We start from the raw sequence: 16,213 nt of genomic DNA, 5'->3' as shown, positions 1-16,213 counted from the left end.
CAAGGCTTTTAGGATCATTGGTATCTCCCACGATGAAGCCGAGTCTTTGGGTCTCTCACCGGAGGCAGGTCGGTGGTCTTTCTGCATTCTACTGTCTTCTCTCCGGCCTTGCCCCCTTACTCTGTCTGTGATCTGTCCCCCCTATCTTTCCTCAGGGGGTTCAACATCCATCAAAAACCCCCTTATAGTGAAACTGCCAAAATCAAGAATCACTGCTCACCTTCACTTTTTTATTCCATCAATTTTCCCACCTCTGGAACAAACTCCAACACTCTCTTCAATTCCACTCCTTCTAGTCCAGCAGCCATTTCTCATATGAGGCCAAATAAGGAAATTCGTTCAACACCCCCTACAGAAAAGGTTTGACTTGACAGGGTGGTAGAATAGACCCTATAGAACGCCTCCAGGTAGTATGTGGTTTCAAATTGTGGTATCATTAAAATTCTACAGGCCATTATACATACCAAGGGTACTTACCAAGAAGGTCATTGTGGGCTAGCAAAATTTAGGGGGAGGGGTAACGTAAACGTGAATATCTTTGTCTAGACTCAACCAATTTTCAATATTTAGGTATCATTGGCTTCCTATTATAATTCTCCATCAGAGTATGTACAGTTATTTGAAAATGGCCTTTGCCATGGCATCACCAAAGCTAAAATATCACACTAATTCAAACTAATATCACAACATCCTGAGCAAGCATCAAAACACGTCTTTCATCTGATGAGTTGCTACATTCTGGTGCTGAAAACTCATCTTCATCTTCCTTTTCTGGTTTGGCAATAACCCAGCATAGTAGCCAGGAAAGACTGTCTGGTATCACAGATTTGGATTTTGTCAGGGTAAGATCCATGATATTAGGTGGTCGGACTGATATGCCTTGGCATTCATTGATCTCCGACTTGATGAGTTTCGCAGTGCGGTACAGCAGACTCACCCTGTCGCAATCATCCATCGCTGTTGTGGGCTGTTTTCTTGGTACACCCGTGGCTGTTGCGGTGTTACACTGATAGGCAGAGTTGATGACATCTTGAAGGGATATGGAGCTTGAGTACAAAAGCTCAGACTTACTAAGATCATATGGCTTATGGAAGACAATGTCATCTCCAAAGTGTTTCTTTAGTTGAAGTTTGAGTCGCTGGGTAGTGTAGCTGTCGACTGCCACTCCCTGTAAGCGCAGAAAATGATTGTATCTGTCCAGAAGAATTGTCATATCAAAGGCCTTCCCACCATTCAGGTCAGCAGAGATATCTTCAGCCAATTGCTTGAATGCCATATCGTAACAAGTTTCTTGTCTCCCTTCATGGAAGCCAGCATACTGCAGATTAGCTTTGCTGATGTATGAGGCATGGCAAGCTCTGTGGTATCCAGCTTCTGCTGCCACGAGATCGTTACTGACAGCACCAGTAGTCCGTAACATGTCCTCATCGCCCTTTGCGGTCGCTGCTTGCACAATAGTTTCACAGGCTTGGAAAGTTCTGACCATGGTCATCTCCTTTACCCTTCTGTGTGTTTTCTTCTTGCAGAAGAGGCACATAGTCCAGTCAGTGGACGTTGACTGGGATCTGGATACCCTGGAGGTCTCCGTCAAACTTGTTTCAGATTGTGTGCCAATCTTAGATTCTTCTGCTGGTGTCGGTGAGAATGCAGATCTTCTCCTCTGCATGTAGCGCAGGTTTTCTTTGCTTGTCCATTTTTCGTAGCAATTTGAGTGCCGTTTAACATCCGCGGTTGCCAACCTGTCAAAATCTAATTTTAAACGTTTGTATACTTCATCTCGTTGGAGTTCCAGTGCTGCAACAAGTGTCCGTATGGAGGTATCTCGGGCTTTCCTCAGTGTCTCGTTTGAGTCCATCTGACAAATCATGCACTTGTGAAAGTTAGTCAACTTCTGTCTCTTTACAGGTAAAAGTTGCACTACTGCCTGACTCTCTGAACTGGCCATTGCTTCAGTTGGCTAATAGGATTCTTTCAGATGTTCAATCTGGAATGACACAGAATAGCAACTATGTTAACCCACAGCCTCTTTTACTATCATTATTAAAACTAGTACGTGCCCGTGATAAAAAAAATAATAATAAAAAAAGAATAAATAAATACTCCAACCGCGAGCAAAAAACAACAACCACACAGGCCGTTTCTTCGCTCTCGCATGCCCGTAAGTGCGTGACGCGGAAGTTTGCATATCACAGTTACGATGATTTGCAATTTGGGTTTTAATGGCCAATTATTCAATTAGCGCCAACGTATTTTACCTTTTTGCAATGTCGTCGCAAGGAAAAACAAAAAGAGAAAAGAGAGAGAAAAAATTTACTTCCTGGTTCGGAGCATACCAGCACTCTGATGTTACCGAAATTTATACACCATCTAATATGAAAACGATCATAACTTGGGGCATTGTGTTTATCTATAAATGCGCATATAATAAGAAATCGAGAAATTATTAGAATACACGAAGTCAACATTATCCGGAAGTCCATACGTTGTAACCTGTAATGGCGAACGCGGCTGAGCTTCCCTTCCCCATCGGCCACGCCCACGCAACAACGTGTCTTGTCATTGGTTTGGTAAATAAATGGCCATAACTTGGGAAGCACTTGTCCGATTAATATCAAACCTTGAAAAGGCACATACTCGGGTCCCCAGCAATATACCTGGCAAGTTTCAATTAGATCGGACCAGCGGTTGTCGAGAAACAGCGGTCACACACACACACACACACACACACACACACACACACACACACACACACACACACACACACACACACACACACACACACACACACACACACACACACACACACACACACACACACACACACACACACACACCTCTTGGTATGTGTAATGGCCTGTAGAATTTTAATGATGCCACAATTTGAAACTACATTTGACCTGGAGGTGTTCTATAGGGTCTATTCTATCACTCTGTCAAGTCAAACCTTTTCTGTAGGGAGTGTTGAACGATTTCATTTTTTTCAGGTCCTTGCTCCTGGACTATTCCTCCAGTTATTCAAACCAGGTGTTCACCACCATCTCATGTCTTCCCCCATCCAAAATGTTGATCTTTACTACCCCTGTCAATCCACCCCAAACCAACCTCCTTCAAATTCCCTGTTTTCCTTTCTGAAAGTCCCTGTAGTACCATCTTGTTTACCTCGTGTACCCCACCACATCCCTCTCCCTTCCACAGATATCCGATCGTCTTTGTTCCCCACTATTTTGTGCTTCCCTCTCCTGCCCCTCTTGTCTCCTGCCTTGTTATATGTTTCTGTGAATTAGCTCCTACACGAGCCTCGACTTGGTATACAAAAGCAAAACAAAACTGAGAAGCCTATTCATTTTGAGGTCAACAGGAAGAGGTCAAATTTATAAAATCGGCATTTTTCATCCGATTGACTTGAAATTTGAAGAGTATTTGCATATCAGTTTGCTGAATTCAACCACCAATTATTTTTGAGGTCAGCACAGGCCAAAAGGTCAACATTGGCCGAATTTCTAATGTCAATTTTCATCTGATTGACCTGGGTTTTGAAGAGGAGTTGCACATTTGATCATTGAATTAAACAAATTATTTTTGAGGTGAAATTTGTTTTCTGGATTTTGCAAGCATTATGCGATGCATGACATCTTTCTTGTTTGTGTGTTTGTTTGTTTGTTTGTCCATTTGTGTGCAGGATATCTCATAAAGTTGTGGATGGATTCAGCTGAAATTTGGTGGGCAGGCAGGGTGTGTGACAAAGATGAACTAATTATATTGTGGTCAAGATCCTGATCCTCAAATTTTTAAAGTGATTCTTCACCATTTAGAGATAAGGCTAAACTGATATACTGTATCGCACGATATCTCAAAAAGGTTGTGGATGGATTCGGATGAAATTTGGTGGACAGGTTGGGTGTGTGACAAGGACGCATTGATTTGATTTTGTTGAACATCCGAATCTGGATCTGGATGCAATAATTATTGGGACAGTCCATGTCAAGTGTACACATTTTTCAGCGAAATTTTGACACATCGTCTCAGATTTCACTCTTTTTTGTGCAAGTGTTTTTATCCACGGTAAAACGTTGTGTCAATTTTCAGACCTGGGGGCCCATTGGGGCCCATTTTAAACCCCCCCCCAAATTTGGGCACCCCCGGTTGACCCACAATCTTCCAGTGGCCATATCACAGGTTGTAGTGGTCCGATTTGGATGATCTTGGTATCAAAATGCGAGCAAAAGCGAGATCTTTCGAATCACGTAAAGTAAAATCACTCCGAAACAGTAATTCAAAAAGTTATAGTTTGGGGCGCCCTTTGACCTTGGGCCCCAGCCAAACCGATGATCCCGATTTTTTTGGTGTGAAAATACCCCTTCATATACTCCAACACCTCAGCATAAATGAAAATGGGATCTCAATGGGTTCAAGTGTGATGATAGTTTTATTGTTGGGGGTCCACATAACACTAATTCTTGATTCGACATTGGGCGACGTTTGCCTTCATCGTTCCAATGACGTCACCTGCTGGCAGGCCACTTTATGTCTGAAATTGACAATCATCATCTCTGGACTATTATATATATATATATATATATATATATATATATATATATATATATATATATATATATATATATATATATATATATATATATATATATATATATATATATATATATATATATAGCATCATTTGCTAAAAGTTATTCTGCCTATTGTGTCAATTAATTTTTAAGTGTACATTTTTTCGTATAACAATCATCGAATTAAGTTATAAATGGGCTAATCTCAGTTTTTGCATATTTTGCAGTAAGTATGGCGACTGAAGATTGAAAGGAGTTCCGAAAATACCGTTGCGATCCGTTCAGCTGCCATAAAATGAAACAATGAAAAGATCTTTGCAACGTGTCAAATGATATTGTTACGGTGCCGGGGGTCGACCGCGAGCCGACCGCTCTGACGGAGCCGCAAGTCGAGTCGGCACGACCGATCGCCCGGAATATAGATCGCCGCCCGGATAATTCCGAGCCGACGGGTCCTTGTACAAGAACCGAAATACGCCAATGGGCAGACCACGTGGGGTAGGGTCGATTGCCAATCTTCAATTTACCTAAATACCCACGTGATCCAACTACCGGGGTATTCCACCCTCAACGGAACTCGTACGGAACAAGCCACTGAGGCGAGCCTGTCCCGTGTGCGATTCCGAGCAGCTTAATCACCGAGAACCGTTGGTCAAATGTCCCCCTTTTACGGCAAACTAACGGCTTTCTAACTACCAACACACGAAATGCTCAGTCAATGAAAGAATCGACGCGACGAGCTGAAAACATTTAACAATTGGGGTATTTATTAATAATAATGGGGAACTTGGGAAGCACGTAAGAGCAGAACTATACCGACTATATGAAATGCAATGCAAACATTTACAGCACACAAAGCACTTAACAATTTCCTACTTATCATACGGGCCCAAGGACATACGTACGCACACACACACCCAAGAAATGGTGGCTGAGGCCTTTAATAACGGGCTCCAGCTCGGAGGACAGGTGAGCTGAAACCCAGGACCTATCTCGAACCTCTCCACCTCGTGTGGTCTTCAAGTTGTTCGGACCAGGGCTCCAGCGAGAGCGAGCTGGACCCAATCGCCGCGAGCCGCGATCCTTCCCGAGCTCCAGCGAATCTTCCCGCGCTTCTCAACACGTGCTGGTGAGACGAGGCGCTCATCCTTCCCGTTGATGCGTCACTTCCCCGAGGAGCCACCTCTAAAAAGAGGCCGATGAGTCGCACCAAGCCGGGAACCAAAATGGAGAACAAAGAGCTCCACGAACCAACCAAGAAGAAGAAGCCACCATTCGCAGCTTGAGCCAAGCGACCAGCTCAACTCTCTTCCAAACAAAACAGCTCGAAGCAAAAAGCTCTCCCGAGCCAAACAGGACCCGACGGCCTGCTGAACAACGACTCAGCAGAAGCAAAAAGCTTCCGAAAGCCTCAACTCTAACCCAAGCCAAACAGGACCCGACAGCCTGCTGAACGACCACTCCAAACAAAGAAAGGATCTCCTCTTATCCTTCTCCGCCCCCTCCCCCACACCCAGAGTGACTCATCCCCTCGTGCTCCATCCCCCGCTCAACCACGGGTGGGAGGGAGTTGTTTACATCCCGTGATTCAGGACGGGAGGGCTCTTCTTCCTCTTCGCAGAAGAGGGGGAGGGACGTCTCCATTGTTTCGTGATCGCTCCCTAACTATTGAATTGAATAACACAGCGCACTAATCAATTTCTAAACATTTAAACAATGGAAGGTGAGCTCTCTCGGGAACAAGCACTTATCGACATAGCTGACTAAAGGAACCTGTATGTTGAGTGCGATCGAATTCCAAATTCGAAACAATATGTTGATGAAATTTTCTTCAAAGGTGAAAAAAGATGACAGACTTTGTACTTCGTGCAGAAAAAAAAACTCTCTCAGTTGTCACCAGAGCGTATTGAAGGATCATCTTCACCAGTTCGAAATTATCATCAGAAGGTACTATCGAAGGCATTGCAGAATCTATTTTGACAGATGAGGACGAGGAGGTTTTTGAGCCAGAAGCAGAAGTTGACCAATTAAACCAGTCGTTATCGATGATAGGCGAAAGCCCATTCGACAAACGAAAGGCAGAAAGGAACCCAAGATACGTTCCTGAAAAGTTTAGTAAAGTGGAAGATTCTGTGCGAAAGAAATTAGAACTAGTTGTTGGACCAAGCACTGCGGAGAAAACACAAAACACAGCGTCAAAATGTGATGAAAACTGTATGCCAGAGCTGATCAAAAGCCTGAAAGAAAAATACGTTGTTTCGAGCCGTTCAGAGCAAATACGTATACTGACAATATTTGCGAGCAATATGAGCATCAGAGGGATGATGAGTGAATTTACTTGCTCCCAAAGAATGGCTGTGCAAGCCAAAAATTTAGAGAAAGAAAATGGTATGTTATCATCTCCAAATCCCAAACAGGGTAAAATATTGCCTGACGAAGTGAAATCCGCCGTAGCCGAATTTTACCAAAGTGATGAAGTCAGCCGAATAATGCTGGGAAAAAAGGACTGTGTGGTTGTCAGGAATGAACATGGAAAAGACAAAATTCAAAAGCACCTGGTACTAAACAATCTCAAGGAACTGTTTCAGAAATTCAAAGAGAAGAACCCTGGCTTGAAAGTTGGATTCACGAAGTTCGCCATGCTCCATCCCTCGGAGTGTGTCCTGGCCGGTTCAGGCAGTACACACAGTGTATGTGTATGTACGATACATCAAAATGTGAAACTCATGATGTTTGGTTCCAAAATGCCACAGATAGCCGAACTTCCTAGCTATCATCATGTGATAGCACGCATAGTTTGCAACCCAGCACAACCGGCATGGTATTTCAGAACTTGTGAAAGTTTCCCATCAATTGAAGACTTCAAAACCGAGCTACTGAGTGCTTATGAAGTTGAGGATATTGATAAAATTCAGTTTAAACGGTGGACATCCACCGACAGATCTGAACAGAGCTCCATGGTCCTGCCTTTGGAAGAATTTATGAATCAATTCTGTGAACGTGCGGTGAAATTAGTGAGACATGACTTCATTGCGAAGGCCCAATCTCAGTTTCTCAAAAATAAGAAAGACGAAATCGGTGAAGGAGAATTTGTCATTATTGGAGACTTCTCAGAGAACTATTCGTTTGTCGTACAGGATGCGGCCCAAAGATTCCATTGGAAGTGCTCTCAAGCGACAATTCACCCCTGGATTTACTATTTCAAATCAGAAGATGGCAAATTAAACCACGATTCGTTCACGATTATATCAGAATGCAATACTCAAGACGTTGTCTCAGTCCACCTCTTCCAAAGAATGCTCATTGAACACTTGTAATCTAGCTTTGGAAATGTAAAGAAACTTTACTATTTCTCAGATGGTTGCGCTGGCCAATATAAGAATTGCAAAGCCTTCATAAACCTATGTCGTCACAAATCAAAGTATGGTATTGATGCAGAATGGCATTTTTTTGCCACAAGTCATGGCAAGGGCCCTTCAGATGGCGTGGGAGGTACAGTCAAACGAGAAGCAACATGTAAGAGCCTGCGTCGACCTTACGACAGTCAAATTATTTCTCCAAAAGATCTTTTCACCTTTGCTGAAAATGGTTTGAATGAAATGAAGTTCGGTTACGGGATCCAAGAGGCGTATGACGAGGAAGAACGAAATCTGGAAGAAAGGTTAAAAACGGACAAAACCATAGCTGGAACTCAAAAACTTCATGCTTTCATCCCTATTTCTGAAACTGCTCTTCAAGTACGCGAATTCAGCCTTAAGGCCCAGTAACACCTTGACGTTTTAGCCAGCGATGGCAACGTATTAAAATGTATGTAAAACGCTGGCTTACGTTGAACTTTTGATGTTTTTTTTTAAAGATTCGGACGTATTCATAGCGACTTGGTCTTATGTATAACGCATTAGTAATGGACACAGAACGTTTCGTTGTGTTATAGAGAACTTATACCAACGAATGCTGAACCTGTTGTTGGCCTACACAACCTATGCCCAACGATAGTCTAACTTAGGCATAGCGCATTGCACGCATCGCCGACGATGTCGTGACGTAGCCTATTAAAAGGCTGACGCACAACGATTCGAATCATAACTGCCGTAGAAATAGAAGTGTCAATATCGCAGTCACACCTTGGCGATCTTGCCAGCGTATGCCGACTGAAGAAAAATGTGTCTAAAACGTTGGGGCACGTCAAATACGGTATGAGTAAGTTTGGTATACTTGAGTAGAACGCTAAAGTACGCTATCATACGTCGTAGTAAGTAGAGTACGTCAAGAAATTTTAAACATGTTCAAAATTTTACGAAGTACTTGGCGTATGACACACGTTCCGCATGCGATGGGGATAAGTTGTACACACGATATGCGGACGCTTACACACGTCCACAAAGGCTACTTATAAGCTACTCATAAGTCGAAACACGTCGCGGTAATGTCTTTTTTACGCGAAACTTATTTCTAACTTATGTTTGACGTGCTTTGAACCAATTATTTACGTAGTCCCAACACACATTGACGTATGTAGACGTATTCCAATGACGTCTTCTGGTCGACAAAAAAAATAAATGAACGTGTTTCTAACTTACAACTGCCATATAAAGACGTGTTCCCAGCGATTTTGGGAATTGGTATATAAAAATGCTGCTCATAAAAGGGGAACCCAACAGTGTTTTCGAGTCCTTTTTGAGTCGATGTCCATGTCAGCAGTAACAGTATCAGTATCAGTATCAGTATTAGTATTAGTAGTAGTTTGTTCATGTTGGCAGTAGTAGGTGAGTGTGAGGGGGAGGGTGTGGGTTATGATGGATCCTCCTTGCGTCCGCGTGGCCACGGGTAGGAGACATCTTTTCACCATTGTTCGAAGTTCTTCGCGGCTAATTTTTTATGGGGCTTTTTCAACAATGAGCTATGGCTTGTTTTTACGATTTAGGTCTATTCATAGCGGGTTGGACAAATGCACAATGAACTAATAATGTGCATAGAGCGCTTCGATAACTTATAGATACGGTATACCAACGAATAATTATCGTGTAGCCGGCGTTCACAAACTATGCCCAACGATAGCCTAACTTATCCATATCGTGCGGCAGTTTATCTTTGCCGGTGACGTGGGGTTTGCTATTCATAGGCTGCCACTCAACGATTTAAATGGCTGCATCTCCACTATTGAAAGTAGACGCTTGCGCTCAACAATTGGATTTTTTTTTTTTTTTTTTTACACTCAACGACTTTTAAACGGTACCACTCAACTATTTTCATTGTTTACAATGAACGATTTAAATTGCTGTCACTCGCCTTTGTTTTTTGATGCTGGCGCTCAGAAATTTTAATCGTTTCTATGGAACGTGCGAAATCGCTCAAACTCCACTATTGAAAGTAGACGCTTGCGCTCAACAATTGGATTTTTTTTACACTCAACGACTTTTAAACGGTACCACTCAACTATTTTCATTGTTTACAATGAACGATTTAAATTGCTGTCACTCGCCTTTGTTTTTTGATGCTGGCGCTCAGAAATTTTAATCGTTTCTATGGAACGTGCTAAATCGCTCAAACTCCACTATTGAAAGTAGACGCTTGCGCTCAACAATTGGATTTTTTTTTTTACACTCAACGACTTTTAAACGGTACCACTCAACTATTTTCATTGTTTACAATGAATGATTCAAATTGCTGTCACTCGCCTTTTTTTTTTGACGCTGGGATTTGGAAATTTGAAGCGTTTCTTCTGAACATGTTAAAACGCTCAAACTCGACTATTTTAAATAGACGCTGCCGATGGACAATTGGAATCATAGCCAAGCTAGACATCGAAGTGTGAACATCCTCGTCATGCCGAAGAAAAGTTTGAAGAATGCTGCAAATAAGTGTCCTGGCCGTGGCCGTGGACGCTGATGCAAGGACGATCCATTATACCGACGTCTTTCAGCCTATGAGTAACTTAAAAGTAACGTCTGTCGACGTGTGGCAACGATCGCGTAACGTGCCAACAACACGTTAATCATAGGTTAGAAATAAGTTTCGGGTACGCTAAACATTACCTCGGCGTGTCTCAACTTATGATTAACTTACAAGTAGCATGTGTTGACGTCTGTCAACGATCGCAGACCGTGCATACAACTTGTGGCCAGCGTAGCGGAACGTGTGAGTCATACGCCGGCATACGTCGTGAAATTTCAAGCATGCAAAAATTTGAGGACAACCGAAAAGTACAACGTTTAAAGCCAGCGTACACCGACGTATGGCAGTGTTTTTCAGCGTGCTCTCAATGTTATCAAAACTTACCCATAACGTATTCAACGTGTGCCAGTGTTTTAGAAAAAAATTTCAAAAATCGGCATACGTTGGCTAAAACGTCAAGGTGTGACTGGGCCTTGAGCGAGGAACACCGTATCGAGTCAGCTATTTCAAAATCTACACCAACTTTTAACGGGAAATTCTCAGGTTATGTCACAGTGCGCTATGATGGAAAATTGTGGCTTGCCTGCATCATGGAAGCCTTTCAGGACACTCATAAAGTGAAAGTGAATTTTCTTCATCCAAACGGGCCCGTAAATAGTTTATTTTTTCCTGACATTGAAGATCACTGCATTTTAGACATTTCTGAAATACTTCTTTCCGTAGAACCAAAAACTGCTGCAGGTAGAACCTACACAATCAGTAAAAAAGAAACACAGCTGTCAAATAAAACATTGGTTGGCAAAAAATCTTGACTATAATATGCTAGGAAAAACTCTTACTCATACTCGTATCGCTTCCAGTTCCTGCATGTGCAAGTGGAAAATTTATGTACAATATACTGATATAGTGTATTGGAAATCTTGTGTTCAAATATTGTGCTATGTATTGTGGCGTATTGTGTGCCCAGCACCCGAGTCCCTGAACGATAAAACCATCATCACACTTGAACTCCTTGAGATCCCATTTTCATTTATGCTGAGGTGTTGGAGAATATGAAGGGGTATTCTCACACGAAAAAAATCGGGACCATCGGTTTGGCTGGGGCCCAAGGTCAAAGGGCGCCCCAAACTATAACTTTTTGAATTACTCTTTCGGAGTGATTTTACTTTACGTGATTCGAAAGATCTCGCTTTTACGAGCATTTTGATACCAAGATCAGCCAAATCGGACCACTACAACCTGTGATATGGCCTCTGGAAGATTGTGGGGCAGCCGGGGGCACCCAAATTTGGGGGGCCCCTAAAATGGGCCCCGATGGCCCACAGGTCTAAAAGTTGGTATTTTGAGTTTTTTCACCCAAGTGAATAAATGACCAACATATGGGGAGAAAATGAGGTATTAGTGTCGGGAGGGTGTGTACACTTGACATGGAATGCCCCTATTTAATTTTTAAAGTTATTCTTTACCATTGAATGATGAGGCCAAAAACGATATAATGAATGATATTTCAAAATTGTATTGGGCCCGATAAGTTCTCGTGGATCATGCATTGTGTAGTGGAAGTAAGCGCTCTCTTGAGTGTCCTTCCAGTTCCAAACTAAAATGGCTGCCAGTCAGCAATCTTGGATCTGATCTCAAAAAAAAAAAAAATTACATGCATATGGAAGCCATCATTCATGACCTGTGTGCCAAGCTTGAACAACATTGGCAAATGCATGTCCGAGAAATGGTTAAGGACGTGTTCAAATCAGGTTTTTTTACAAATAAAATGGCGACCAGTCGGCCATCTTGGATCTGATGTCGAAAATGAATGATGTGCATAAGTGTCATGGGGTGTTCCTCCTTCTTCTTAAATCCCACTAATTGACAACAATCAATTAGTCCTGGTGCCAGGTATTAGCTGAAGGGATTTTATTCAGCAATTTTAGAGCAAATAAATGAATGGAAAAAGAACCCTGAAGTCAACCTCCAAAAAACTGCTGCATTCACAGTGTCGTTAATGCTTCAGTCACATTTGGCTCGGCGGCCGTAGGGTCTAAAAAATCTACGGCTACTAGCAATTATAGGGCGGCCGCAGTATTTCCACGGTCACACAATGTAGCAGTCACATATGTTTTTATTTTTTGGGTAGCCGCACGGGGTATTTAGAAATTGTGGAGACCGAAAACGTGGGGGTGCCGTACGGTCTTTGATTTGATGTCACACGGTGAGCGGCCATAGAATTTTCAAGGCAGACGCAAGGTAGCCTCAAGGTGCTCGCAAGGCAACCGCAGGGACGACCCAACAGCGAACGTGGAAATAGTGCGGCCGCCGTAATTTTTTGGGGGTTGGCAAAATTCATTTTTCATTGATAAGAGCCTACGGAAAACGCACGAATAACGCAAGCCCACCGTACACCCTATGTACGGTCGACGTGGAACACATCTATGTCATGGCTACGGCTTGTCGAATTGCTACAGCCAACCTAGATATGAAAAGTTATAACTCTGCGCTTTAATTCCACGGAGACCCTTACGGCCTGTAAAAGATAGCCATATGGCGTCGGGCCACCCTGAGGCCACCTCAGAAACTCTGCGGCCGCCGCATGTTTCTGTCAATTCAGGGGGGGGGGTACGACTGCCGTATCCTAGCCGACGAACAAATGTGACTCTCCTCTCTCCTCTCAACCTCGCTTCCATTACTCTTTCCCACACCTTCATGGTGTGGCTTAACAACTTTATCCCTCTGTCATTTCCACAGATCTGCACATCACCCTGATTCTTGAAAATCGGAACCAGTACACTTAATCTCCACTCTTCCGGCATCCTTTCACTTTCCAAGACTTTATTAAACAATCTGGTTAACAACCCCACTGCCATCTCTCCTAAGCACTTCCATGCCTCCACTGGTATACCATCTGGGCCAACCGCCTTTCCACTTTTCATCCTCTTCATAGCAGTCCTCACTTCATCCTTACTGAAACATCCTTACTGAAACATTCATCCTTACGCACCCCACTTCCAGATTCACTATCTCCACCTCTTCCAACCTTCTCTCTCTCTCATTTTCTTCATTCATCAGCTCCTCAAAGTACTCCATCCACCTTCTCAACACACTCTCCGCGCTCGTCAGCACATTCCCATTTACGTCCTTTATCACCCGAACCTTCAGCACATCCTTCCCAGCTCGGTCCCTCTGTCTTGCCAATCAGTATCAATCCTTTTCCCCTTCTTTTGAATCCAACTTCTCATACAGCTCATCATATGCCTTTTCCACCTCTCTTTTTGCCTTTCGCCGCCACTCCTTGTACTCCTGCCAACTTTCTTCATCTCTCTGACTATCCCACTTCCTTTTCGCCAACCCCTTCTTCCTTATACTTTCCTGTACTTCCTCGTTCCACCACCAAGTCTCCTTATCTTCCTTCCTCTGTCCAGATGTCACACCAAGTACCTTCCTAACTATCTCCCTCACCACTTCTGCTGTAGTTGCCCAATCATCCCACCCATCTTTACCACCATCCAACACCTGTCTCACCTCCTCCCTAAATTTCATGCAACAGTCTTCCTCCTTCAGCTTCCACCATCTGGTCCTTGGTTCAGCCCTCACTCTCTTCCTCAACCTCACTTCCAAAGTCATCCTACAGACCACCAATCGATGCTGTCGAGCTACACTCTCCCCTGCCACCACCTTACAGTCACTAATCTCTTTCAGGTTGCATCTCCTGCTTAAGATGTAATCTACCTGTGTGCACTTTCCTCCACTCTTGTATGTCACCCTGTGTTCTTCCTTCTTCTTAAAATACATATTTATCACTGCCATTTCCATTCTTTTTGCAAACTCTACCACCATTTGCCCTTCCACATTTCTCTTGTTGAGACCATACCTACCCATCACCTCCTCATCCTCTTTATTCCCTTCCCCAACATGCCCATTGAAATCTGCTCCAATCACCACTCTTTCATCCTTGGATACACTCTCCACCACTTCATCCAACTCACTCCAGAAATCTTTATACTCCATCTCACACCCCATATGTGGGGCATATGCACTGATGACATTCATCATCACCCCTTCAATTTCCAACTTCACACTCATCACTCGGTCAGACACTCTCCTCACCTCCAATACCCTCTTGACATGATCTTCCTTCAGGATTACCCCGACACCATTTCTCCTCCCATCCACACCATGGTAGAACAGTTTGAAACCACCTCCAATGCTCCAAGCCTTACTCCCCATCCACTTGGTCTCTTGTACACACAGTATGTCCACCTTTCTTCTCTCCATCATATCAGCCAACTCTCGCCCTTTGCCAGTCATCGTCCCAACATTCAGAGTTTCACCTCTCACCTGCACACTTCTACCCTTCCCCCTCTCCCACTGCCTCCGGACTCGCCTTCCCAGTCTCCTTCTCCTCCTTCGCCCAGCATTAGCACAATTTCCACCGGTACCCTACTGACCACCGATACCGGTGGCGGTCGTTGGTAACCTGGGCCTCGACCGATCCGGTATGGAAATTCGTTTTGTTGTCCATGTAATGATTTGGCATAGGTTTTTACGCCGGATGCCCTTCCTGACGCAACCCTGGTCGCCTCTTACGACACACAGGGATATGGTACACCTATTCTAACCGGGGCATATATATATATATATATATATATATATATATATATATATATATATATATATATATATATATATATATATATATATATATATATATATATATATACAAACACATACATATACATAACCACAGTATGGTCCACTATGGAAAGGCAGGTTGAACACTCCAACAGCAAGGATTACACTTGGTGGTTGGTCTTTGCCTTCCCAAAGGTAATCAGGGCAAGAATAGTAATTGATCAGGGAGGTTTCATTTGCAAAAAAAACTAGAATTACTTTTGTTGCACTCCTAATGACAGAACACCTGGAGAATCTAGGTGGTCAAAAGCACAATTATCCATCAATCAAGCAAATCATCTGGAAGCAGGGTGTTAAAGATTAAAGCAACTCTTCATTCTAATATCCCAGCCCATGCCCTGTGATTTTTCTGCAAAATCATGTGAGCTAATGCGTTGTGCAATTTCATTATCATGTACAACAACAAAGCCATGAAAACCTACGATTTTCTGCTGCACAAATGTCCCAGAACCGAATCTGATCCATCAGATCGCTCTTCCCCATTCCCCTCCCTTCACTTCACCTCCTCCAGCTTCCCTTTGCCCTTCGGGTAATAATGCTCACAGCTTCATGTTTTCTGGTGCAGAATTACAGAGAGACAGAGACAGAGACAGAGACAGACAGATTCATAGACCATCTTACCCCATATAGACTTTTAAAAAGGACATGGGAAGAGTCATTTAAACTCTTGCTTTGTATTTCCGAGCAAAATCTATATTTTCTATGCGTTGCCATTTGGTCTGAATCTCGATATTTCCCGATGCTGAGAGTGAGAGCAGCAAATGTGATTGGTCAAGATCATGTAATATTTAAAGTAAAGTACTACTAAACTGGGATTTTTTGGAAGTGCCAAGAAGGTGATTTATGTTCTACAGTGTTCAAGTATATCATTCAATTGAAATAAGACAAAGGTTTTAAAGGCTGTAGAAAAAAGAAAAAAAATAATCTTATTCCGGAAGTTTACCACCATTGATGCACCATCTTTAACACCACCTCATTCAACACGTTACATTAGTTATTCGTTCCTGTTGTTTGTGTCCTTTATGATGTCCCTAAAAACATTAAGTTTGCGGTTTGGAATGATTTTC

At 43.0% G+C, this 16,213-nt stretch overlaps 2 protein-coding genes across 4 annotated transcripts in view; both read right to left on the bottom strand.

Annotated features, from left to right (window-relative positions):
- Nucleotides 1-16,213, bottom strand: part of LOC147021967 (high affinity cAMP-specific and IBMX-insensitive 3',5'-cyclic phosphodiesterase 8B-like) — a 207,075-nt gene that overhangs the window by 171,257 nt on the left and 19,605 nt on the right. The gene's annotated exons all lie outside the window — the stretch shown is intronic.
- On the bottom strand, nt 10,592-14,989 carry LOC147021968 (protein CFDP2-like). Its single transcript, XM_085892459.1, has 2 exons — nt 13,440-14,989; nt 10,592-13,407 (listed from the first exon to the last, which is right to left on the bottom strand). Exon 1 carries the CDS (start codon nt 14,760-14,762, stop codon nt 13,656-13,658), a length of 1,107 nt encoding a protein of 368 aa, XP_085748585.1. The 5' UTR covers nt 14,763-14,989; the 3' UTR covers nt 10,592-13,407; nt 13,440-13,655.

This window comes from Eptatretus burgeri, chromosome 8 (genome assembly GCF_056783735.1).
Source record: "Eptatretus burgeri isolate ZD-2024b chromosome 8, Ebu_testis_v1, whole genome shotgun sequence".
Classification (NCBI taxonomy): Eukaryota; Metazoa; Chordata; class Myxini; order Myxiniformes; family Myxinidae; genus Eptatretus; species Eptatretus burgeri.
This window is presented reverse-complemented; position numbering and strand designations above follow the sequence as displayed.

What these genes read in the sequence shown, in the direction of transcription:
- LOC147021968 (XM_085892459.1), bottom strand. Translation starts at nt 14,762, where the DNA reads ATGACTGGCAAAGGGCGAGAGTTGGCTGATATGATGGAGAGAAGAAAG.